At 46.7% G+C, this 26,183-nt stretch overlaps 1 protein-coding gene across 5 annotated transcripts in view; it reads left to right on the top strand.

Moving 5' to 3' along the window:
- The window catches only part of KMT2A (lysine methyltransferase 2A), a 2,049,111-nt gene that overhangs the window by 1,646,145 nt on the left and 376,783 nt on the right, over positions 1–26,183 (top strand). For 4 of the 5 annotated variants that reach the window (XM_069614436.1, XM_069614434.1, XM_069614435.1 and 1 more), the window contains exon 28: positions 24,607–24,690. The exons of the other annotated variant lie outside the window; for it this stretch is intronic. In XM_069614436.1, coding sequence (XP_069470537.1) covers positions 24,607–24,690 — 84 coding nt within the window. The remainder of the gene's footprint in view (positions 1–24,606; positions 24,691–26,183) is intronic. 5 annotated transcript variants of the gene reach the window in all.

Genomic DNA, 26,183 nt, shown 5'->3' with positions numbered 1-26,183 from the left:
CTTTATTGTCTTGACCCGGACCACGACACGGACGGATGCGACATCTGCCGATCCTTCTCATCGAACACCAAACAGGATCGCTACCGGAGGTTGGTGAGATGGATTGAGGAGGGCAAGGCCTCTGACGCGGCCTCCGGGCGCACTCGGGCATCATCCAGGATTGGCAGATCTTCTGTGCGTACTCCCTCTGGTAAGAAGAGGTCGAGGTCCTTTGAAGATGCGTCCTCTGTGAAGATCCAACAGAAGGCGAAATCTGACGCTCCATCTACACCCTCATCAACTGCCTATGCAGAGTTCTGGAAGGATTCTGTCTCTGTCACCGACCCCCGTCGACAGCCTGCCTCCTGGAGGGTTGTCTCCATCAGCGAGGAAGTCGCAGACACCGTCCAAGCATAAGAAGACCGGATCTTCAAGCAGCCCATAACCAGCCCAACGCTGACACAGTCAGCGGCGCAAGTGTTAGGCAGTAACCTGTGTAGTTCCCTCTGGGACCACTGCGAAAGATTTAAGACTACAGGTGGTTGGCAGTAAACCCAATTGGTAGCAATCTGTACCACCCAGATTTACCTGGTAGCTATGGCTGAGCAGTCAGACTTCTCTCAAGAAGAGTTAGGCAGTATACAGAGTATTCACAATAGGTCAAAAGAACACAGTAGAACAAGCAAACACTGACCAGAGCTTGGTGTAAAAGAGATATAATTATTTATTTAAAAAACACATCTAGTTAAACACACTGGCACTAATGTTAAGCAGTTCAGAAACACGGTCACTACAAAGATATACACTCCCTTCAACGATTATTAGACAAGTCTTAAGTAAGGCAACACTTATTTTCAGACAGCAGTGAGCGCTTAACGAAGATGGCAATCAATCGGTTAAAAAGGGAGAGAAAGGCAGAAGATAGAAACAGATCCCAACCCTTTCGGAAGAACACAGTAGGAGAAGAAGGCAGGTTAAAACCGTAAAGTCAAAGTTAACCAGGCCTGACCCAATTTAAGAGGCTCCAGTCGAAATGTGTCCAAGGTCACATGGTTAAAAGTGCCCAAGAGTCTCGCAATAGTTTCAGAAGGAGTTGGATCAACAGAAAGGGATCAGTTAGATGGTCAAGGCGGCCAGCCCAGTCCAGAAGGTTAAAGGATTATTGTTACCTTGTAGCAATCTTTAGAAAGGGAGGCCTGGCGGACACGGTACCTTAAAATGGTGAGAACGCTCCAGCGGGGGCAGTTGTTCCTGGCAGCGGGTGCAAGTCGGTGCTTCGTCCGGGGGAAGAGAGGATCTCGTCGGGGAGGAAAACAGGAGTCCGTTGCACTGCCAGGGAAGAAACCAGCCGCAGAGTTCTCAATTAAAAGGAGTGATCCTTTTATTCGCGGTCCAGTGGTAAGTGGCTATCCGGTTGCCGGGGTGCTTGGCACGGGCAATTCGACCACAAGACGTCCTGGGATGCGAGCAAAGAAAATAAACTGGTTGTGCCCACCAGTCAGGGGAAGAAGACTCTCCAGCAGGGAGATCTCCTCTGTCGTTGGGAAGTGGTGAGTCGGTTCAGCAGGGCTCCACCAGTTGTGTCGTCGTAGCAGGTCGGCTCAGCTTCTCCCTCGTCGGATTTTCAGGTCCTGTGGCGACTTCTGAAGTTCTAGTCCCAAAAGCCCTGCTTTTATGCAGCACACCCCCATTCACTCAGCCTAGCTGTCAATCAAACATGATAAGTGGTGAGCCGGCCGGCTCACCACTTGGGCCAATCACATAAGAGTGCGACTTGAGTTGCAAAGGCATCTGAGGCCAGGGTGCCCAAACCCCCTCCCACACCTCCTGTGGTACCCAGAGTGGCACCACTTTTGGAGGGCTCTGTGGAGAAGCCCGCCAAAAAGTGGAACAAAGGGCTCGACCTTTGGTTTGAAGTTACAGAGGCGAACACAAACGCCATTTTAAAACCGAGTTCTGGCAGAAAATACCAACCGGTGAATTGATATTAAATAAATAAACCGGCGGTATGTTAGAGTCTATGTTAAAAAGTATTAGCCTCGAACAATGGGAAAATCCCATAGAGATATATTCGCGGTTGAATATAAAAAGTAGTATCCACTGCCACCAGCCAAAACTCGACGAGCGGGGACTGGACAGTGCCCCCTCGAATAACAGACCCAGGGGCAATCGAATTGCCCCTACCAGTACGTCCACAATATGATGGTTTGTACTGGTTCTGTTAGTAATTTGGGACTAGCAAAACCAATGGTGACTTTACATGCCCTGGGAGACAGTAGTCAGTCCCAGGGTATGGAGTCTATGGTGGGGGGTCACTATGACACCCCGGTGTTACTGCACGCAGGGTGCGGTGTAACACACATAGAAAAAAAAACACATGAGACCCTATGGAGTAAAAGACCCCATAGCCCATGAAACACATTAACATTCAAAGGATCACCACAAATCATGTCCAAGAGTGGGAGAAAGAGAGTGTCACTCTTGGCAGGAGAAAAAAAACAAACTCCAGAAATCCAGTAAAGCTGCTGGGGGACTCACTAGGTTAGGAAATTCAGCCTAAACAGAGAATTCTCCCTAACAGCGAGTCCCGTCAACGACGGCCTCATCCACCAGGACCACCGCCCTGTCGACGACCTCATCGATGACCAGGACAAGCGCCCCGTCAATAACCTCCTCATCGATGACCCGGACAAGCGCCCCGTCGACGACCACTTCGGCAAAGAGCACCCGGTCGACAAAGTCATGGAAACAGTCTTCCTCCAGCAACAAAGAGTTAATCGACCATCATCTTCACGATGACCGCCTCGCCCAGGGTCTCTCTGCCTCCAAGACCCCCATCGTCTGTCCCGATCACGGTCCCTTAGATGGCTGCACCTATTCCTACTCCACAGGCTCCTCTAGTAGCCTCCTTCCCGAAGGACTTGGATCAGGTGAGAAAGTTGCCTCCAACTCTGGAGTTTCTGCCTAGGCCTACCAAGGCTGTTCCTCTGGTTTCTTTGGATTCCCAAGAGATCCATACATATCTACACCAGTTATGAAGAAGATCTGCCTGAAGATGTCTACTTACACCAGGAAGGGGGCCGAGGACATCTGCCTCATGAGGGATCACCGTCCCATGAGCCTTACCAGTCGTTTACCCTCCGAGGGGCTTGACCTCCTGCTCCGGCTGCACAACCTGCTCCTGCACCAAGGGAAATGTCCCTAGACATTTAAACCGCCTTGTATACTTTGGTGGCGGAGATTCAGCAGTGGCTGCCTGGTGCTCCTGTGCCTGGTCCAGCCAAATGTCCTCCAAGGCCTCCTCGGCGTCAGCCGACACTGCCCCATAGGGCACCTGTTACCTCTTGGCCAGTGATACAGGCCCTGCCCCCTGTGGCGGAGGAGTCAGTTCGCACAAATACAGACACTGACACCATCGGTACTCAAATGGATGAGTAGGACAACTACGTTCCCACAGATGGGGAACCGTCAGATGACGACAAGCCTGCCAGAGCTCCACTCCTGGATGAGATTTGCTCCTTCCACTCCATCATCTCAAAGGCGGCCAAGCTCTTCAATCTGGTGCCAGAGAAGAAGGAGGCTTTTATTTTTCAAAGGATCAGTGCCAGAGAAGAAGGAAGGCTTTTATTTTTCAAAGGAAGAGAGTCTGCTAAGACATTTGTGAAGATGGATTGGCGTTCATGAAGGCTCGAAACACCACGCCAGCAAATCGTGATAGGCTGGAGAAGTACTGGGTCCCTAATTCGGCCCCAGGTATCTCCGGTCTCAGTCTTCTCTGGTCCTTGTGGTGTCGGCTGCCGCCAGGAAGCAGTCATCAAATCCCTTGTCGACGTCCATGGTGACTCCTGACCAGGAGGGCAAGAAGCTCGATGCATCTGGCAAGCACATCATTATCACAGCAGCCTCCACCATGAAGGCCGTCAACGCCCTTGCCATCTTGTCTAAGTTCGACAGCGAGCTGTGGTACAAGCTCAGTCCCATCCTGGACTTCTTCCCCGATGACAAGTACGCCAAAGCCTTGTCCCTATTTCAGAAAGGAAAGGTGGCTTCAGATCACGCCATCACAGTCGCACTCGAGATAGCAGATTCAGCCTTCCACCAGAATGGTGTGGCTCTCAGTCACCAGGGTTGGCTGAAGGCCACGAATTGCCGTGCAGACTAAGTACATCCACATGCCGTTTGACGGGCAACCTGTTTGGGAAGGCGGTGGATGACACTCTCCAGGCCATCAAAACCGACATGGAGACGGTGTACTCTCCGAGTACCTGGAGCAGAGAAGTCGTCCTTTTGTTCCCCGAACGGAAGAGTCTCCAGATCCTCCAAAGGTTACCCTAACCTCATCACAGGCCTACGGAAGCGGCAAACAATGTTGTTGTCGTCCACAGTCCAGGACACAGCCGCCCAAGCAGGCCTGAACCGGGCAAGGACCCGTGCCCCGACTTTGGTACCCCAGTGGGAGGCTGACTATCAAATTTTGATGATCGGTGGTAAAATATCTCTTCAGACAAATGGGTGCTGGATAGTCTTCAGCAGGGGCACACTTTGGAATTTCAAAACAGGTGCCACTGCATTCCTCTTGTCGCACGTCAAGAACTTCGCATGGCCCAAATGCTACAGAAGGTTCAGGCCATGTTACAAAAAGGGGCAGTAGAACCGGTCCCTCAGTGGCTCCGGAGTGAACTCCAGATACTTTCTGGTAAGGAAGAAGTCAGGAAGGTGGCAACCGATCCTCGACTTGCGACGCCTAAATAAGTATCTAAAGTCCCAAAAATTCAGGATGGTCACGTTGCAGCACACGCTCGACGAGCTGCAGGAAGGAGATTTTATAGTGACGCGACCTGGAGGATGTATACTTCACATCCCCGTTAATCGCAAACACAGGAAGTTCCTGCGTTTTGTCGTCCAGAGGTGGCATTACTAATTCAAGGCCCTTTGCTTCGGCCTAAAATCGGGCCGAGGGTATTCGCCAAATGCTTGGCCTTGGTAGCTTTGCATCTAACGCTGCAAGGGAATCCATGTCTACACTTACCTGAACGATTGGCTCATCCAGTCCCGCCCCCACGCACTGGAGACCATGCGCCTTCTGACTTTGCTCTGATTCTCCATCATTTATCCGAAGTCCTGCGTGGTGCCATTGCAGAATACACTGTTCCTGGGTGCCCGGATCAACACAGTCTCATGTTGGACGACCCCCTCGTAGGAGAAGGTGAAAACCATCCAGGGGAAGTTTCAGTGGCTGTCCACAGCATCCATCGCAACTCCGGTCCATCAAATCCCTGTTTGGCATGATGTCCTCCTGCATCCATGTGGTCCCCTTTTGCAGGCTCCAAATGCAGGCTCAAGGAATTCCTAGACATCAGGTGGCAACAGGTCACAGGCACATGGACAGACAAAATCTTCCTCAATCAGGCATTCCGTCAAGCTCGTCAACGGTGGTCGGTTTGGCCACATCTCACTCAAGGAGCCCACTTCCAGATCCCTCCGTACCAGCCTACAGGTACTACCCAAGCCTCTCTGGACAGTTATGGGGCGCACACGGGACAATCTCACGCCAGACGTCTCTGGCTCCTGGAGCAGAAGGACTTAAAAATAAACGTCCTGGAACTGTGGACGGTCTTCTGCACCCTCAAGTTGTTCCAGGTTCAGCTACAGGCGAAGGTGGTGCAGATCTTCACAGACAACACCACCATGTTTTACATCAGGAAACAGGGTGGGACACCCTCCCCCGCTCTCTCCCTAGAAGCCCAGTCCCTCTGGCGCTGGGTCATTCTGCACAACATGTTTCTTGTCCCCTTTCACCTGGCAGGAGTGAAGAACAGCATTGAGGACTCGCTCAGCGAGGAGCAGCGGTCCTGTCATGAGTGGGTTCTTCAGCAAGTGCAGGTGTCTCACCTCTTCAGCAAGTGGCGTCTTCCCCCGATCGCCCTATTCATGACAGATTCCAATGGCTGCGTTTGCCAGCAGATATCCTCAGCCGAGGAGTCTAGGGGATGCCCTATCGTTCCCTGGGACAGGCTCTTCCTGTACGCCTTCCCAACGATTACGCTACTGTTGCATGTGATCAGCATACTCCAACGATGCCACTGCAGGATGATCCACATTTCTCCGGCAGGGCTGAAGCAGATCTAGTACTCGGACCTTCTCCATCTGGTCCCAGCCATCCAGCTGCCAACACTTCCCGACCTCCTCCAGAGAAGAAGTATCAATCCTGCATCACGACTTGGTGTCACTGCGCCTCACAACCTGGCTCCTGCAGCCCTAGAATTCAGGCACTATGTCCTGCCGTTGGAGAGCAAGAAGATCCTGGTCAAGGCCAGGGCTCCCTCTATATTGTCTTGCTACAGGCACAAGTGGAAGCATAATTTCACAGTGTGGTGACGGGCACGGAGGATCGCACAGCTGCAGGTAACGACCCGGGGCTCCTCCCATACCTGCTCTTGCTGGCTAAAGCTAGCCTGGCTCACGCCTTCATCTAGGTTCATCTGGCTGCCATATCCTGGTGCACACAGGCTCCAGCCAAGATCTCCCTATGGTCGCACTGTCTTGTCAAGGAGCTCCTTAGGAGTCTGTTCGGGACTTTTCCGCCAGTGAGGTCTCATGCCCCGGCTTTGGAACTAAACGTGGTCCTGTCTAAGCTCGTGGGGCCTCCATTTGAACCAATGCATTGTGCCCCTTTGAAGTTTCTCTTGGAAGGTAGCTTTCCTGGTGGCTATCACCTCGGCCAGGCGGGTCGGGGAGATTCGGGCCCTCTCCTGCAAGCAGCCATACTTGTCCTTCCACGCTACCAAGGTGGTGCTGCTGACTCATCCCATCTTCATGCCAAAGTTTCCTTCAGACTTTCATCTCAACGGGCCTTTGGTTCTGCCAGTTTTCTTTGCTCGTGCCCTCAAGTTCTACTTGGCACGCACCAACAAGGTCTTTTGGAAAACATCTCTGCGTTTTGACAATTTTGGACCTGTCGGACACTGGAAGGCTGTGTCTAAGACTTCCATGTCCAGGTGGCTCTCCGGCTGTATCCTGCACTGTCATCGTCTAGCCAACAGACCACTTCCAGGCCGGCCAAGAGCGTACTCCACCAGAGCCATCAAATTTACGACAATGTTTCTGTCTGGTGTTCCCCTGCTCTACATCTGCAGGGCTGCTACTTTGAGGTCTACATACACCTTCACGAGATTCTACTGCATCGGCAGGGATTCCATGAAGGTGTTCCGGTACGGCAAAGCAGTGCCATGAAACCTGTTTGCTTGAGGTGAGTCTGTTCCAGGGGTAAGTGAATTGCTTCTGTGAGCCTTGCCACCTACCGTGGTTGTGTATATGTACTGCTGTGTAATCGTATTCATGAGCATGCAAATCCATGCAAGACCCCATGCTGGAGAAGGTACAAGTTACTTCCTGTAACTCTTGTTCTTCAGCATGGGTCTAGAATGGATTCACATGCAACTCCTTCCCCTCTTAGACTGCTACTGCATGGAGCTTAGGAGGACAAGTGTCATTGGCTGGGGCAGTATGACCCAAACAACACTGATAGGCTATAGAGGAGACAAGCAGTTTTAAGTTTAAAGCTAAACTGCTTTGTATTTACCATGGATTCCCAGCCTGACAACGGGGAATCTTCATGAGCATGTGAATTCATGCAAAACCCATGCTGAAGAACAATAGTTACAGGTAAGTAACTTGTACCTCACCTTGCATCTGGACCTTACCGGAAGAATCCTTGCACTCGCAGCTCCTGAGCATCTCTCCCTGGAACCAACGGCAGGAAGTTCAACCTTCAGCGACCCTCGAGTCTCTTTGTACCCTAGCAGTCGATTCCACTGCCGGTTGGCCGTCAAACTTCGGCAGCACCATGTGAAAGATAAGAACACATTTTCCTTACCTAGTAACTTGTTGCATCTCTTCTTTTGAACAATCACCAATACAAGTAACGTACCTGCTACAGATGCATTCTGGGGAGAAGAATTGTGACTCATTTGACCTTTTGGACACAAGGCCCCATTCTTCTTAGGGAAACATCACTTTTGACTTGGTTCCATCTTTCCTGCATCACTTTACTTACCTCCTGTGTTGATTTTAAGTCATTAAATGCATTTTAAGAACCTCTCGTGAATGTATATATGTTTATTATTGTGTACCTGCTTGTTTAATTTTTTTTGTGTGTGTTTAAGGCCTAGAATAAATATTTGTATTTGTTTACATCCCTGTCTAAATTGAATTACTGTGTGCTTCGCTGTGTGGACTCATTGTGAACCCCTGGCCACATTCACTCTCCTGAAAATAGCCTCGACTGCTCCCTGCGTTTTCCTTGATTAGGTTCTGGCTAAACTATGAGTTCCCGGTTCACTATAACTGGGGTGGCCTCCTAAAATCTGTCCACCAAATCAGATTCTAGAAATCCACCTTAACCAGCAACCTCTCCAGTAACTGGCCCAGTGAAGCCCTGCTCCTGTGCCTGATCTCTGAAGACCCTCATCAGTGCTGGAGCTCTTAGACTAGTGGCACCAACTAGTCTCAAAACCTTCTTGAGGATCCATCCCCTCAGAGCCTTCAGATGTGTCCCTGGACTGCCCGGTGGACTAACAAGCTCTCTCGTGGGCTACCTCATAAATTGCTGCTCCACGTTCAATACCAGAACTTTGATGGTCGCCAGTTTACACCACAAGTCGCCTGGTGCAGCTTCTGTGACCGCAACTGGAAGGTTGCCTGTCATTGCCTGCAAACAGTGATTTCCGCTGGAACTCGCCCTCCTCCATCCTGTGAAGTGTCACGAAGAGGTCTGCATTGTTAGAATCTGCATTTCTTCATCGACGGGGATTGTATCTTATAGTTGCACCCGACCTGAAGAATCCTCGAACCTGCAACCCATGAGCACCTATCACTGGAACAAGGGACGGAAGACCACGAAAAGAGCAACCCCCCTTTTTGACACATTATGATCCCTGGGAAAGTCATTCAGTAAGCATATGTGTGCCTGCCCCCATCCTCCATAAGATAACATTGGGATCAAATACCTTTGTCTCCTATCTCCCTCTTGATTCCCTTTGATCGTCAAACCTAGGTCAAGTGTCCTGCCCCTGGGTTAGCCTTGGGTCTGGAAGCGAGAGGAGAGCTTACCTGTCATTGTTGTTGAACTTTTAAATAGTTTGGAACTATTATGAATCGCCACCACAAGTCCATTTCATCCCTTTAGAGAATCCATACCTGTGAGAATCCTTGTGTTGGAGCATTTGACTTTTGGGCACTAGACCCCCATACATCTTAGGGTTTGGACTTCTAAAGCATAGGGAATTGAACGTGTGACTGGTTCTCATCATTTGAACTACATCTGCATTACTTACCTGTTTTACATGGTTAGTGATTGTATGATGTATTGTGAATGAACATACTGTTGAATGTATATATTTGTACTATAGAGTATTGTGTGATAATCTACCTGCTAGTTTCATTTTACAATGTGTTCTAAAGGCCTAAATAAATATCTGTATTTTTATAACTGACTGTCTAAGCTGAATTATTGTGTGTTATTCTGTGTGGACTCATTGAGGGCCCCTGACCACACTCACAGTCTCAAAGACTAAGCCTTGCTTCTGGCCTCGGGGAGGAAGAGGAATCTGAACCTCTCCCTAATCTGTTCCAAGGCAGCCCTTCAGATGGCTCAATTGAGTTTGTCAGGCTGTCCCTTTAAATGACTGTGCAACAACAAGGTGAGGTGCAAACTTTGCTTAGGCAATTTGCCCAACTTTGTTTCACTTACTCCAGGCCTGTTAGCATGACAGAGACGCTGGGCATAGTGTGCCTACTGTGAGAATCCAGAGGGTGTCTCACCCGCTAGTCCCCAAGGATCTCTCTCTAAGGGGGACAGGGCACAGCCATCGCCTTTGAATCCAGACCCTGGGGGTGGACCAGTGCGGGAGGATCACCTGGGAGAGGGGTCTTCGGGAAGTGGGGGTGAGGCAGCTGATGGTGAGACGCGATATTCCACCCTTTTTTGTTAATCTACCCCCTTTTATATTATAGGATTTTCCGAAGTCCCAAGTGCCCTCCCTCCGCCCCAACCCACTCTTTTTGTCACAAACACTGGACCGAGCAAGAGGATTACTCTCGCACATCGTACTGGACATGTCCCGTTAAACAGGTCCTGCAAAGTCATGCACTTTACACTAAGTGCATACACCTGATACCAGTTAGCTTTCCTCACACAAATAAAAAACACAAATAAAAAACAACACCTAAATACACACTCGGAGCAAGGCGTAACATGAGCAGAACCTCCGGGACGAGGGCACACCTACTGGAGCAGAGCAACAGACCATGGGATGAGAGCAGCATGCCGAAAACCCCAAGGATTCCCTACTGGAGGTTGTTGCCTCCGACAGAACGCGAAAGACACGTGGAGAAGGCCAGATCCAATAAATGAAGATTGCATTGTGTTCCAAGGACACCAGCGACCCTCCCGGGTGAATGGCAGAGTTGGGACGGCAAGGCCAAGCCTGTGGCACTAAACTTGACTGGCGAATTAAAAATAGCAAGCAAACAAGAAAGAAGCGCACACAGCCGGTGAGTTGGCAATCGAACTAAGAGAACTGTGTGTGTTAAAGCGAATGAAGTAGCAGCATTGTATTATAAGTGAAGACAGCACGCGTGTGGAGGAGATGCGAAAAAAGGCAGACCTGTGAATGAACTTTGAAGAAAAAAGCATCTGTGAGATCAGCGATACCAAGTAACAGAGAGGTCCGGCAAAAAGAAGTAGCCCATTCGAAAGTCTCTGTGAAAGGTACATTGTTTTGAAGTTAAAAAAAGACAGATGTTACCGTGAACTTTGAGTCAAAGTGGTCTTGCGGTAGTCTGGTGAAAGTGCCACACACATACAAAAGTCTTTGAAAGGGGTCCGAGCCCGATAGAGGGAGACCCAAAGTACAGTAAACTTGGGGAAGGGAGCCTGTTGCAAGTTTGTGTTGGACTGTGACGTGAAGGTCTTGAGCCCAGCAGAGGGGAGTGACCTTTGTGAACTGTGTGCTGTAAGGTCTGAGCCCGGCAGAGGAGGTCCTTGGTGAACTGTGCGTTGTAAGGTCTGGACTTTTTTACAATTTTGAAAAGTCAAGAAAAAGACTTTAACGTGGAAGGTCAGACAGGACTCAATCCATGGTTTGGAACTGTTTAGAGTGTTAGAAACCGAGCCAGTGTGTGTGATCCTGCCTACAGGGAGAGCCTTACTGCGTAAGGTTTAACGTGAGGAGAGCTGGTTCAACTACCCTTATTCTTTTGAACACTGATTTTTCCTTTTACATACATTTCTCCTTTTACACTTTTTGTATAAGAGATAGGGCAGGCATCAGATTTTGTTAGCATAGGTCATTTTGATTTGACTGACGCCACTAGGACTTTTTTTTAATCATTTTATGGTCGAGACGACTACCATTTTAGTTATAGGGCAAATTGGGAGTTTCCCCGACCCCAACATTTTCAATAAAGGTTTTACAAATTGTATCCATTGTGTCTGTGTCATACCTGTGATATACCATGCCGTCCCTACACTACCCTGTAGGAGTTACAGAATGTCACACAAGATAAGATCACACATCAAGTCTGGGGTCATTAAGATTTTGGATCTAGGAGTGATAGAGACCTCTAATAGTCCATGGTCCGGTCCACTGATTCTGGTAGGTACCAAATGCAGGTGACACAGATGTGAGGTTCTGTGTGGACTGTAAAGCTCTTAATGCTGTCGCTAAGAAAGATGCTCACCTGCTTCCACGAACTGAAGAGTTAGTGGACAAACTGCTGGGTGCTGCCAAGTATCTTGGTATCTTTGATCTCACGTCAGGGTATTGGCAAATATCCTTGACAGAAAATGCAAAGGAAAAAGCTGAATTTTCTACACCAGAGTGTCTAGCAGTTCGGGGTTATGCCCTTTGGGTTAAAAAATGAACCTGCCACTTTTCAAAGGTTGGTTAACCATGTCCTGAATGGGATACATGGGTTCTGCATGGCATGTCAATGGATTGCATTCTCCCATGTATTCCTCATTTTAAGAGATACCTATCCCAGCGTCGGGCTGCTTGGAAATATTTTGACAGGGCCGCTCAGCATCACTGTTGTCAATGACTTCCTTGTGTATGGTTGCGCCATTCCTCGATCGCATGTGACGTCAGGTTGCATCACGCCACCATACCACAATTCTTTTTTCTGCACACTCGGCACGCTCATCACAAAATTCTCGAAGTAAACAAATGATTGCATCAGTATATTGGGGCCTAAACCGTCCGAGTTCAAACATTGCAAGAACTGCAACTCCAAAATGTGCCTCACGGACCCACATACCATTGTGTGTGGTGTCTCAGAGTATGGCAGTGTTAGGAAAGTTTTCTGTTTTTAGCAACTTTCCCTCCATATTCTATAGGCACTCAAACGTTTTGCTTTTGTTTTTCACTGACCAGACTTTTTACAGTGAATTGAAGCCTCCAGCTTCACTCCACTGCACTTTTGCTCACATGTTATGGGGAAACTGACTAGTCCTCCAAGCTGTCAGTTCTGGGAAACTATGTTTCCCTTGGTCTTTTGACTTTATTTCTTTTTCTGGTAACTCTTTTATCATTGCACAATGCATCTTACAATGCAGTCCAATAGGGTTTCTTTTGTAGAGCTTTATACTATACTCAATGGGATTTTTGGTTACCTAAGGTGTGCCAAAGGACAAACTGGTGGCAGCATTTTTTCTTACTTTTTACTGTACTTTTTGTTAGCCTTACCACGTTAACCGCGTTTGGCTACTAACAGTGACTAGTGTGCCAAAATGGCCATGCCACAATGTTTTTTATTTGTTCCTTGGCCCTTGTCGTTTGGCCATCTTCCTGCCCTGCCAGGTCAGGAAAATCCTTTTATGGTCATGCAGTCATGGGAAAGGCTTGCTTTTCGCAGGCGTGCATACCACATGCGTCGTGTTCTAGGAAGTGGATTGGGACTGTCTGGTCCCAATCCACATACTGGCGCCTGAGAGCCTGGTGTGCATGCTTGCCTGAAACCCACAGTGGTCCCTTGATTGGACCACTGCTGGTGTGCATGTGTGGGGCAGATCTTGCCATTGGAGGGCTGAGTCTGATCACTCACCTGACTTTGGGATAAGAAGAGGTGTCCTGCAGCCATTGCATTGCAGCAGATCTGAAGAGTAGCCAAGTATCCTGTTGTAGCTGTGAAGAACGTAGAAGACCTGTGGACGATCCCTGAAGAGGCCTGGCGACTGATTCTGGCTGGAGTCCAAGTGGAGCCCTGTCTAGTTACTGATCCCTGCAGATGCTCATCAGCGCATCAACAGTCTGGACCGGTGGGAACAACTAGTCCCTACGTCTTCTGGTACTCAAGCAAGTTGGAGCCTTCGAAAGTGTCATTGGACCACCCAGTGGACTGACCAGCTCCAAATTGGGATACTGGGACAGAAGCACTGTCGTTCTGAGTTTCGGCCTGGAACTGCAGGGTCTTCAGCTTGTACCACAAGAGGTCTTCCTATGAAATTTCACCTCACTGCCTTTGACAGTCCTGAGATAGGAGACTTTCTTCAACCGTGACAGTTGTGATGCCTGGTGTCGCTGTGCAACGATTACCTATCCTGTAACCTGCTTTCCCCCGCCTGGTCGAGTGGCTTGAGGTGTGCTGCAGCAGTGGTTCTTTCATTGTTCTTCGATAAGGGGTTACGCCAAGCTTCCATCTACGACCAGCACTCTTCTTGCACCCGCAGCTCCTCGGCACCAGCAACCGGGTCCAAAGGCAGGAAAACCTATCTCTGGCGACCCGCCAAATCTGAAGAGAAATTGGAAATCGGGTGGTAAGTTGTAACTATACTTAGCTGCCCCCATTTTCCCCCTTGCTTAACTTTTTTAACTTTTACCCTTGTTTGGCTTTGGCAACACTTGTGGCTAAAAGCCCTCTGAAAGCTGGGAACTGTTTTATTCACTAGAAAACTACTACATCAACTTTTGGACCCATCTTCACGTCCCCAGTGCCCCTCTCCCAACTCCTAAACTACTGGGAAGCTTTGTAAATGTTTGGGCACAGGGTCCCATTCAATTTAGGGTTGGACTTCAAAAGTTAGGATTGTAAATCCTGTGGCCAGTTGGTGCTAACCTAATCCCTTGATTTCTTTTTTAGGTATACAGTGGTGGGATTGTTTTATTGTGCACCAACTACAGTGACTGTGTACATGTTTTATAGTACTTAGTCTTGTGTGATATTATTATTTGCCAAGTCATTTTTCATGTGTTTTCTTAGCCTATAATAAACTAACAAAAAGTACTCGTTCTCGAACGGCTTCTATGTACAGACATTACAACACTCATCAATTGTTGGAAATCATTGATCCTGTAGGTCACTGTTCCGATTAGCTTATCGCTTGATGTGCTTCGCACTCTGAAGTAAACTGCACTGAGAATGTGGGCATGTGTGGCTGGCTGACATACCTCAGAGCAGACGTTGAGGGGAGGCGAGAGTTGGTGTGCTGCTGCATACGTGGACCTACTGTGCTCTCTCCCCATCTGTAGCCTCACCATGGCGTGATGCAGTTAATTGCGGTGCAAATGTCCCGGAAACCATGCATTCTAGGGTTGAGGACCAGTCCTTGTATGACCACATTGATGTTTCGCCGATTTCAGGCAACTGTCTCAAATGTGAAGGTGCTGAAATCTGAGGGAAAGGGGTGAGGTGTCCAACTGTTATGTAGCCAGTAATGGCCTGAGGGGCCTAACAGGTAACTATGCAAAATTTGGTGCAGCTTGGTGAAATGGTTTGGGATTAATCCGGAGAACGCGTTGAGGTGTCCAAATATTATGTAGCCAGTAATGTCCTGAGGGTCCTAACAGGTAACTATGCAACATTTGGTGCAGCTTGGTGAAATGGTTTGGGATTGTACAAGGAACAACGCTTCGCCAAACCACAAACCCACAAATGTTAACATTTCTAAATATAGATGTGTTATTTTTATAACTATCTATCTAAGTGTAAACCTTAGTGTTTTTCACTGTGTGGACTCATTGTGGATCTTTGACACCACTCACCTCTCCTGAGATTTAGCCTTTGCCTCTTTCCATACTACCGTGATTGGTTTGACTAAACTCTGTGGGATGTATTTACCCATGCATCCGAGCCCTACCTCAAAACTGTGCAGTACTGACATGGAAAACATCATGATGGCCAGAGCTTCCCAGAAAATGCACAGGGAAATGCATGAAGAATAGGCTGCCACTCATTTTTGCCGATGTTATGGGCACAGAAGGACACTGCCTAAAACCACCATTGGACTACCCGCACAGTAGTCTGAAACCATTGGGAATGGCAATGCTGATTGCCAAATGCAACCTAGAATTGTGGGGAATTCATTTTCTTAAATCCCAAAAATGGGTGCAGTACCAGTACTCACCACTATCCAAAAGCCGGCGTTTTAAAACCACTCTGTTTCCCTGAAGGCAAGTCAAAATGCCTATTTTTAAACATTGCAACACATCTAAAAACTCACTGGACACCAGCAGACATTTGGTAGAATGGAGTGTTGTGTGCCTACAAAATCTGGGAAATGAAGAGCCCAGAACAATGCTTATAACAAAACTGGCTGAGCTATGGAGTCAGCAGTTTAAGTTGCACTGGATTTAAAGACACTAAAATCGAAAATGTTAGATTAAATGAGTGACCTATGTTTGGTGTCACATGCCTTTGTAATTGTTTAAATGTCATAGTTTTAAACTTAGAATCAGCCTTCTAGCTGCATATGTAAAAATGTTTAGTTTTATTTGAATGCAGGAACTGGGGAACAAAAAGTGACATTTTAGCTGAAGGTCTGGCTTAAGGAACTTGATTTTGCTTGGCAGCTACCCCCATCAGGAGTGAAACTTGAGTCACCACTGTGTTCCCAGGCCAACCTTCCTTTTGCTGCCCACACTAAGGATATGCCATCTATCTGATAATTGAATTACCTGTGCTCTGCAGGAAAGTGAACAAAGCCCTGTCCTGGCTCAGGCAAAGGTTTTATTGGCAGGAGTCGTAAATGGTCGTAAAAAGTGGCTTCCTCCTGAGGAAAGGGGAGGAGCACTGCCTGTGAGAGCAAGCTGGCTTGGCAGAACTGGAAAAACCAGAAATTCAACCTTGTGCTGAGGGTAAACCACACCCCTTTGTAGCCAGAATATTGTTTAGAAAAAGATTAATAACTCATGGTGCGGACATGTGAGAATTTTATAAATGATACCATCATTCTTGTGATTTTTCTGCCCACAGTTTAAGACGTGGTAGGAACCGGTGGTATGTTCGGGGGGGTGTCAGCGGAAAAGTGGATATTACTCTAAATGTGTGCATGTTAAAAATCTGAAACTTCATCAGTTAATGTCCCTACTCCCTGCACACATGTATGTAAAGTTGGGTCAATGTCAGAAATTGAAAAATCAGTTAAAAAGTGAAATATGTGCCATTTCTGAATGCAAGCTCTTAGAAACAGCAGATTTGGACAGAGACATGGCTAAATTCAGCCACACCATGTATATGTAATTTCAAACAACTGTGTAACTCTGAAATATGTCTTTTATTATCAAATATAGAATGTGTGCAATCTGACAGAGGAGTGTCCTATCTGCAAGCCATAAAATGACATCCCTCTGACTCACAGTTCATTCCCCAATCAAATGATAAATGGAAGTTTGACCAATTAGAAGCTGAGAGAGAGGTAGGGTCAGTGATGCTAGAACACACCCACATTCTAAACACATAAAAGCAGACAGACAGGACAGATAGGGACTTTTGAAATCCATCTGCCGCTGGAAGCTCTGCCGGAAAAATCCATGCTTTACCTCCATCAAACCTCCAGAGAGCCAAACTAGAGACTTCAATCTATCCAGAACTAGAGACCAGACCAGAGGGAGAAAGCAGTGCTGTACCCAGAGAGAAAGCAGTGCTGTGCCCAGAGAGAGACCCGAGCCCAGTCCAAAACCCTGACCAGATCCATGGCGAGGCCCATTTCACTCAAGAATATAGTGTGAGTACCTAGAAAACTGTGCAGAACCAATCTCTTAGTTAAAATAATATAATTCAATCTATTTAATCTAAGTAGAACTGCCTCCTAACTGTCACCTGTCATTTGTAAAGCTGTCACTTGTCATTTTCTAGTCGCAAGCTGCACTTGTCTTTTTGAACTTTAAAATTTCAAATCTGAAAAACGACCTTCACAAAATCGCTCATATCTCCGTAACCGTTTGTGCTAGAGACTTGCAGTAACTTTTATTTGGAAGCTGAGATCCTAGGCTTTCCTAGGACCCCGATAGAGATAGTCCTTGTGGTTCCTCTGTAATAGCGCTCGGCGCATCCGCGAATTTTGCCGCGATTTGCAAATTTCTTCACGTGTAAAAAGCTGCTGCTGCTTGCCTTCCATTGCCAGAAATTCGTTTAACCTGCTAACTATCCCTGCATCATTGCTAGTGTGAGCCTGGACTAATATTAACTAGATACCAATCACCCTGAACCTCTGAAAGGGAATTAAAAGTATTTTAGCATACTTTTCAATTCATTGCCAGCACATATCAAAGCAATTTGGGCCTGTGTTTTCAAACTTCTGTAGTCTAAGCTTGCTGGGGTGAACTGAATCACATTTGATTGCATTTCTGAGAACTGTGTGTTTTCCTTCCATTTCCTTGCATTGCATAAAAGGGGGGAGGGGATTGCCAGAGAAAAGTGATTACATTGTTTTGCTGAAATCATATCAAGTTGTTTTCTATACTGCATTTCATTCATTCAACCTTGCATTTCCTTGAACCTTATAAAGCATTCTCTACCACATTATACTTCTGTACCTATTTACCAGTGTGCTACCTTATCCATTTCATGTCAACTCATTAGTGATTATAAAGAAGTGTGCTAGTGCCAGATTCTCCGTTGTTGATCTTTATCATATCAGATTAAGTGTGCTATTCAATTATTAATTTATTATAAAGTGGGATATCTATATCTATTGTTTAATTTATCAAATAAACCTTTTAACTTGCAAAACAGAACTACTTCTTGGCTCAGTGTGGGGTGCTATATAGGGGTAGTCATCCAGAACGCATGAACTGGACATAAAGATATATCAATAAGGGTTTTCATTCAGTATTATAGACCAGGCGTTGACTTAGCTGTAGTGTTGAATTGAATCCTCTTACAACTCCCAGAAGTTGCTCCCTGTTCACAATAATAACAGTGGCCTGCTAAACAGGTCAGAGGGTTGTAGGACAAATGATCGAATCTAAATGGTCGACAGGACAAATGGTCGACACCAAAAGGTCGACAGGTCAAATGATCGAATTGTTTTTTTTGGTTTTTTTGTTTTTTTGGGGGGGGATTTGGGGGGTCCCCACCGTCCCGCTTGGGGGGGGATTTGGGGGGTCCCCACCGTCCCCCTTTTTTTTTGTTGCTTAAAACCACTTTTTTTCCCTAAACGAAAACCTAAAAAAATATATATATAACTAAAAAATAAATTCGATCATTTGACCTGTCGACCAAATTGCGTCGACCTTTTGACTGTCGACCATTTGTCTGTCGACCATTTGACTAGACACCAGGTCAGAGTTTAGAAATCCATTCTCGCAGGCATGACACGAAGCAATGTGGTTCCTGCCTATCGATGAACCCAAAGGCAGTGAGGGAACGATCGTCAAAGCTGGCGCTTGGCAGACCGCTGTCCAAATCCCTGGTTTAGTCGCTCCCCCAGTCACTGGAGCATGACACTGAGGATCCGACGCCCGAAAAACATTGTGAGTGTCATCAGCATAAAAAGTCAAAGAAACGCTCCTACTCTCTGAGCAAATTGAACCACTCCTCATCGTCATCGCACAAGAAAAAGTGCAGACGTGATTCTGACTCGTTGATGATATGGGTCAGTTGTACCCTGCAAAGTGTGTGCCTAAGAAGGAGTTGGGAGTATGTTAAAACCAAAATGCTTAAGATTTTGAGAAGGCCTCGGCTGGTACGGCTTCCACCTTGATGCTGCTCCGGCGCCATCTTTGCCTGGTCAATCTGTCTTAAAGAAAGCCAGGAATGCCGAAACGCCCTCGAGCGAGACACCACAAGAAACACCTCCTCCTGCACCGAAGCCATCAGCAGCCCCCTCAGAGCTTCATACCGTACTCTCGTTTGGTGTTCTTCGATTCAATACGGTCGATCTTCGAAGAGGAGGGCAACCCTATCCCATTCTGGTTATTATCGATGGGGTGTATGCAGACATGGTTGCTTCAGCTTGTGGAGGGCCTCCACAGCACCAGTGGACTGGACTCATCTCCGGATGTGGAACTACAGCAGCTGAACCCCTATGTGCACCCAAATTTGCAATACCGCAATGCAGTCAAGAAGGCTGCCGTGGCCTTGGGGCTCGACGCACTATTGAAGCCGGTTTTGCAATACAACCTGACCATCGTGCTTGACCATGGCCCTCAAACAGAACAGGCTTTGCTCTTCAATGCAGCAACGGCTGACCCGGTTCTCGCCTTGTTGCAACGCCCATGTTCAAGGCCGACAGTCGACAAAGAGCTCACCAAGAAATACAAGCCGACGAGACGCGACCTGCCATTTCTGACGTCACAACTGAACCCGGAGGGGTTAGTGGTGAGAGGCCGTGACCGTCACATTAAGGCCTTCAACGTTGAAACCTCTTACCGACAGAGAGTCGAGAAAGGTCTTTGCCTCAGGGAGTATGTCCCTTAAGGCGGCTAATGCCTTGCATGCCTTCTCCAAGCTCTCTCATATTCTCTGGAGTACTGTGGCAGAGGCAGCTGACCACCTCCCTGAGGGAGATGCAAAAGCTGGCTTCATTGACGGAAAGGAGATTGCCTGCCAGTAGTGGAAGCAGGCAAGAGGTTCCAGGTGGCTGGGTTGCACCGGAAGCTCTTGGGAGCCAAGTCGGCTCCAAGTCAACGTGGCGGACGCAAAGGCGATCCAGGGGAAAGAGTTTGCCTGACCGGGAAAGCTACAGGTGCAACTGTTCTGCGAGCACCGAACGGAGCACAAGAGAGCGACATACCGGGTGCGTCTGGAGCGCATGAATGACTCCAGGGCGCTCCAATGCTGTCTGGGTGTGTCGTGCTGACAGTTACATTCGCGAGTGAGCGAGGACCGTGCAGATGAATGTTATGAATATTCAAGTCAACACACATGGTATTCGGTGAAACCAAAAGACTCTAGAACTGAGTATGCCAGTTGCGAGAAACTCCTACAACCCGGTGGGGAAGCCTTATTGAAATCCCAGGTGTGCAATCAATTCCCAAGTCAAAAGGGGTTATAAAACAGGCAAACAGTTCCATTAAGCATTGCCAAAGACCCGAGGTGGATTTTGAAAAGCACAAGGGTTGTAAAGAATACTGCTCAGATTCTGGGGGACCTATACCTGTAGTTGATAGAAAACATACATTGCCAAAGCCAAGACAGAAGAAAAGTGAGACTGTCTTTTAATAACTATTTGGTTGTTTGTGAAAAGGGGAAAGAAAGGTGGCAAACAGGGTGCCCTTCTGGAGAAGGTTATCCAGAAGGAGAAGCATATTTGCCAAGGAGTTTTGAAGAGCAATAATATGTGGTTCCTTGTTTCCCCATAACTTGTTTTGATGCTTAAGAAAGCTGATGAAGTTGTTTCTAATTAGGACGACGGCGCAAAGTTACTTTCCACCCTAATGTGGGTGTGTAGTTGTATAGTGTGTTAAATACCAAAAATAAAGAGTTAAAAAAAAAAGGAAAGGCAAGAAGTTATTGCCTAAAAGGGCCCGGCAAAGGATTAAACCAGGTGGTAGTTGATGCAAGTACTGAACTGTGGTTCTAACAGAAACAACTCATGTTAATTTGTGACACACTTGAAAGCAAAACTGTGTTGAACCACCCTGACAGACATTTATTGTTGCTCATCTAGACATTCTAGAAGAAGTGTGACAGCTTGTCAAGGAAAGGTTGTAATTCCTTTTGAAACCAAATCTGTGTTAAACCATCTTGACAAAGACATTTGTTGTTGCGCATCTAATCAAGGTGAATCATGTTCTTACTCTAGGAGGAGTTGGAATAGATTATTTCTTTTTCAGACTAGATGTTGTTACAAATCATCCTGGCCAAGACCATTTCTAATGTTTACTTGGAGAAGACACATGTGAGACAGTTCTTGCTCCAGAAGGAGTTGGAACTTTCCATAACGTTCGATATCCTGCTTGAAAACAGAACTTAATGTGATCAAATGCAAGTATTTAAAAACTGTTCAGAACTTTGTGTTAAACCGGATTTCCTTGTTATTCTCGAACTGTGGACAAAGCCCTTGTTCAGGGGCTTGAGGTATGACTTACAACTTTCCCCATATTGACATCTCATGAATGGGGATTTGTTTTTAAGTTCTGCTGTTGTACTTTTTTCTTTAACAATTATTTGCTTAGGGTTTTACTTGCTCCAACTTTCCCCATATTGATATCTCATCTATGGAGACTTGTTCAAGTACTGCTTTTGTACTTCATTTTTTTATATTCAAATATTCTTATTTGTGTTGCTGGCTTAGCCTGTCGGTATGCCCCAAAGTCCCCTATGGCTTTGGGTGGACTCACCAGTGTTTTGTGTCGTTCCCGGCCCGTGACACTTCGTCACGATGAATCTCCCTCTTTTAGACCGCCTCCGTCGCTCTGCAGACCTTCCTCCAGCTCTCCCCGCAGTTTCAAGCTCACACGCCGGCTTCTCTCTGTGTCCGGGACCAAAGACTGCTGCCTCTCAGCATGACCTCGTCTCTGGCAGCTCAGCTGCTTATGCCGGTGTCCTGGCAGTCCTCCAGCGGTGCCTTCCGCGTCTCTCCTGATCTTAAGCCATGCTGGTCAGTAAGTCTGGTAATTGCCGTCTAAAGCTGCCGTCTAAAGCTGCCGTCTAATCGTCTGTCTTCTCGATCTCCTCTGGTACATTCCTTTCTCGGACCGCTTCCTTCTCCTGCTCTCTCTGTAGTTCGAGTGCAGACATAATTTTTAAATGTCCTGTGCACTCATGATCTTTCAAAACAACTAGTCTGCCTATTCACATGAGTTTTCTTCAATCTGCATTAACTCCTTACTCCTCTTCCTCTTCTCAGTACTTGAGGCTTTATGGTAGTTGGAGTTCAAAGAATTTCTAAGATTTCTACGGTGATATTGTTTAGAACTTTTACTTGGGAAAATATTAGAAACAGGAGATGTTATGTTTGTGTTATAGGTGTTGGAGGTATGAATTATATTTTGACCAAAGTGATTTGTAGGAAGGGGTTTCTGGGTTTTACCATGCGAGTGATTTATACAGTTAGAGCAAGCCATCAACTTGAGAATGATGTGGTCTTCCTCTACAATGCAATACTGAGGGAGGCGTGAGGGAAAAAAGACACTACCTCAACAAGGTTGTAAACCTTCATATTTAAACAAAAGTGCTTGTGGGTAATCTATGTTTCAAGGGGCTATGAGTCCCTATTTGGAGTGATTGTGCTTTGTTTCGGAGCTTATCACCATGTGTTGCTTTCAATTAGCAACAAGTAACAAACCTTGATAGTTACAGCAAATTATATTTTTTGTGTCATACGTCTAATGGTGATAAAGTGCTCTGTGCTGTGCAAAATAGTATTGAAGTTTATATGCATCAATCATTCATCAGGGACTCATTCTCACTCATTTCATTATACTAACAATTCCCAACATGTTTCTTTCCTCCACATCTGATTGTACTGACATTTAAGGAAATGCCTCCGGGGCAAACTCTCTTTTTTGTGTGCAAATAACAATAAAACCAAGTACACAGTTCATAAGGAGATCATTCTTTCCGCTTCTTGTTAGTGGTGAATGCGCTCCTATATCTTCACCACATTTCGTGATGGGATCGACACCTCTGCAGGACCCCACGTACACACCAATATGTATGTTTGCAGCGCTTATGTGGATATTATCCCTAACGGGAGCAGACGACAGCAGTCTCAGTGATTTGCTTTCCTCTGTTTTCATTCAACATACTCCGTCAGTATCCGAAATGGGCGTCTATTGTAGCACTGTCTTCATATCATGCGGTAATGTTGCATGCCTTCGTGCTGCTTTGATTAGATGGAAAGTAATTCCAACTGAATGGATGATTCCGTTTTCGTTGTGTTTGGCGGTGTCTCATAGGTTTGGTATCACTTAGGGTTACAGAGTGCCAGCGTTTTCTTAGTCTCTATCTGGCATGGCTGGTTCTGTTTCCTCTCTAGAAAGTGTAGAATACCATGTCTCTCCTGATGTGGTCAACACTTTCCCCTGACAATCGTCTCCTCCCACGTGATCCTCCCTCATAATACCACCCCCAGGGTCAGGATCAGGTAGCGACTGCTGTCCCCTGGCCACATAGGAGGCGAGTTAGCCGTATGACTGGGATTGAACAGACTCATTGGGCCTCATTATGACCCTGCCGGTCCGGAAACAACTGTGGCGGTAAACCTGCTGCCACCGTTGTCTCCGGACCGGCAGACTACGAGTTCAGCAGGCGGATGGCACCATCTTAGGTCTGGACTTCTTAAGTAAAATGAAATTGGGACTGTGTTGGTTCTATTCATTTTATCTGTATCTGATTACATACCTGACTTACCTGGTTAATTATTGTTGATGCATTGCAAGTGAACCTACTGCTGAATGTATATATTTATGATAAATGGTTTTGAGTGATAATACTATCTGCTATTTTCATTTCTAAGTGTGTGTTTAAATGCTTAATAAATAGTTGTATGTTTCTACATTTACTGTCAGTGTGAATTATTGTGTGCTATTCTGTGTAGACTCACTGAGGCCCTACGCCCCTCTCACACACTCCTGAGACTAAGCCTTGACTGCTCTCCACACTACCTTGATTGGGGTTTGGCTAACCCCTCAGATCTCCCTGTTCACTATAACTAGGGTGGCCTCCTAAAATCCTTCCACCAGTGTTTATTTTGAAAAATCCATTTTAGCATGTATTCTGAGTTGCATTTTTGTTTCAGGCTTCTCCTGAGCCCACAAAGTGAGTGCTGCCAGTGTTTGGATAGTCCACTGACTTAAATTGCTTTGTCATGTTAACTTTATGCTTTCTCAGCGTATCATGTCACTGATCCTATCAGTGCATTTCAACACTGAGCAAGTTATCATCAACTATGTAAATGCAAAGTGTGTTCCTTGAAAGGTTGTTGTCTTTTTGTACCTGTACACCTGTTATGGTCTTTCTCGTGGGCACAATTTTAGGGGGCTGGTGGCTTAAGGGTGTTTCCCCCCACCCCCCCACACCATCCCCCCCAACTTTTGTGGCCAACCATTTTGTCCCACTAATTTGGCAGGGGCCCCTTTCATTTAAATATCATGTCCCGCCCTCAATATTTTCAGAAAAGGTACTCCACTGGTCTGTATAAACAACATATAAGGCTTTGGTTGAGGGAGCAGACTGTGCTGTCTGTGTAATGAGGGAAGGAGCTGTGGTGTTAAAAATCAGGCAGTTTCTTTTTAAACCACTCATTGTCTTCCTTTGTCAAGGAGCTTGCATAGAAATGGAAAATGGGAGTAATTGCAGTGCAGGGTCATACAGAGTGCAGGTTCATACAGAGGAGAGCGTACGTTGTATGCTGATGACAGCACACATAAACAATTTGATGTTTGAACCTGTCTTTTTTAGGAATGCAGTGGCACAGCCAGACATGCCTTATTCATCAGAGGTAGAGCCACCACCACCACTTAAGGATCAAATAACCCCAGCAGGGTAAGCAGATTTTCATGCAATACAAACATATGAAAACCTTGGGTATTAGCAGAGAATGCTAAATATCTATAAAGACCACGAGGAAATAACGTATAGTAATATTAATTTGTCTGTTACATATACATTTAAACTAAACCTAGTTTTCCTGCAAATCACACACTTTCTTGTCTCTCAAAGATGATGTTGTGCACATGTTTATGTTATTTTTTGTAATCCTTTCATTGTGTGATCTCCGTTATCTTGAAAATACTACCCTTAACAAAAAGTATCAGGCTCAGTCTTATGCCTGGGGAATCCTGGGTACAGTAATCACAAAATAAAAACAGCCTCCTTTGTCAAGATAGTATCCACTGTGGCTTGATGGAGTAAGGAGACTGACAAGGTGTTCTCATTTTGGCTATTGACATGTCTTTCCCTACCTCTAGGTACTACTCCGACACCTATTAATATACATGACCTCCCACCTACGCTATTTGCAGGCTCTAAGCTTATGCCCCTAAAGATCCATTCTAAGATTCCTGCGAACAAGCTCCAGGTAAAGTGCAACTGTGGCCCTGTCTTCGCTACACCCAAAATTCTTGCAATCTCCAATGCAGAGGTAACTACAGCTGCCTCTGTCACAAATGCAAAATCTAGTCCCCTGCCAATAGGATTACAGGAAATGGGGCCCCTAGCACCAAGGACTACTTTCTTGACACCATTGGAAGACATTGCTTGCCATGCAACTGATGTGCAGGGCTCGTCCACTGGGAAATGGCATTTGTTGGGTGCTAACTCCCTCTGCATAACCTCACTTGGAATATCCTCTACCCCCGCCTGAGCCCCCGTTTTTGAGGAACCAGCGCAGGGTTGCCATTGCTCTCTGGTCCTCACTGAACTGGTGGCTCTCAAGAAGCTTTTATTATTGATTTTAGATAATGGTAGAGGCACTGGAAGGAGGCATCCTAGGGGAGTATCACTCAAGCAACGAGGTCGCCATAAGGGGCCTTGAACCAATAGTTAAGAAACTCTGCAGTGTCCCAAAGACAGATGTGACCCAGCCCGATTCAAGTGGTCCCACGGTGCTCACTGATGTGGTGTTTGCAGATGAGGCACAGGGACAAACTAATATTGGTACTAGTCCTATATCCAACAACCATCATGCTAACTCTGCACAAACTTTATGGTGGGGTGCCCATGGGGCAGTCGAACAAGGGAGCCAGTACACCCTTTGAGGGGCAAGACCCAGGGAGGGGGGGGCAATGAACCAGGCCACAAAGTGGCCACGGCCCTGCCAAGCCTGTAGTGTACCAAAACCTGAGGCCCCAAATCAGCAAAATATTGACCATCAAGATATAGAGTACAAAAACAGGAGTGTGTCGCAAAGAAGGGGTGTGGTATTATTCATGCACAGGGTCCCCAAGTGCTCCATTGATAAGCCTGAATTGAGAGACTGCCTCATAAACAAGTGTACATACTGGTTGAGAACAGTGTACGGCTGCTGTTCCTTGATC

Source organism: Ambystoma mexicanum, chromosome 9, assembly GCF_040938575.1.
Source record: "Ambystoma mexicanum isolate Mex_15411 chromosome 9, UKY_AmexF1_1, whole genome shotgun sequence".
NCBI classification, from domain to species: Eukaryota; Metazoa; Chordata; class Amphibia; order Caudata; family Ambystomatidae; genus Ambystoma; species Ambystoma mexicanum.
The sequence above is the reverse complement of the archived record's forward strand: the minus strand, read 5'-3'. Positions and strand labels throughout refer to the sequence as shown.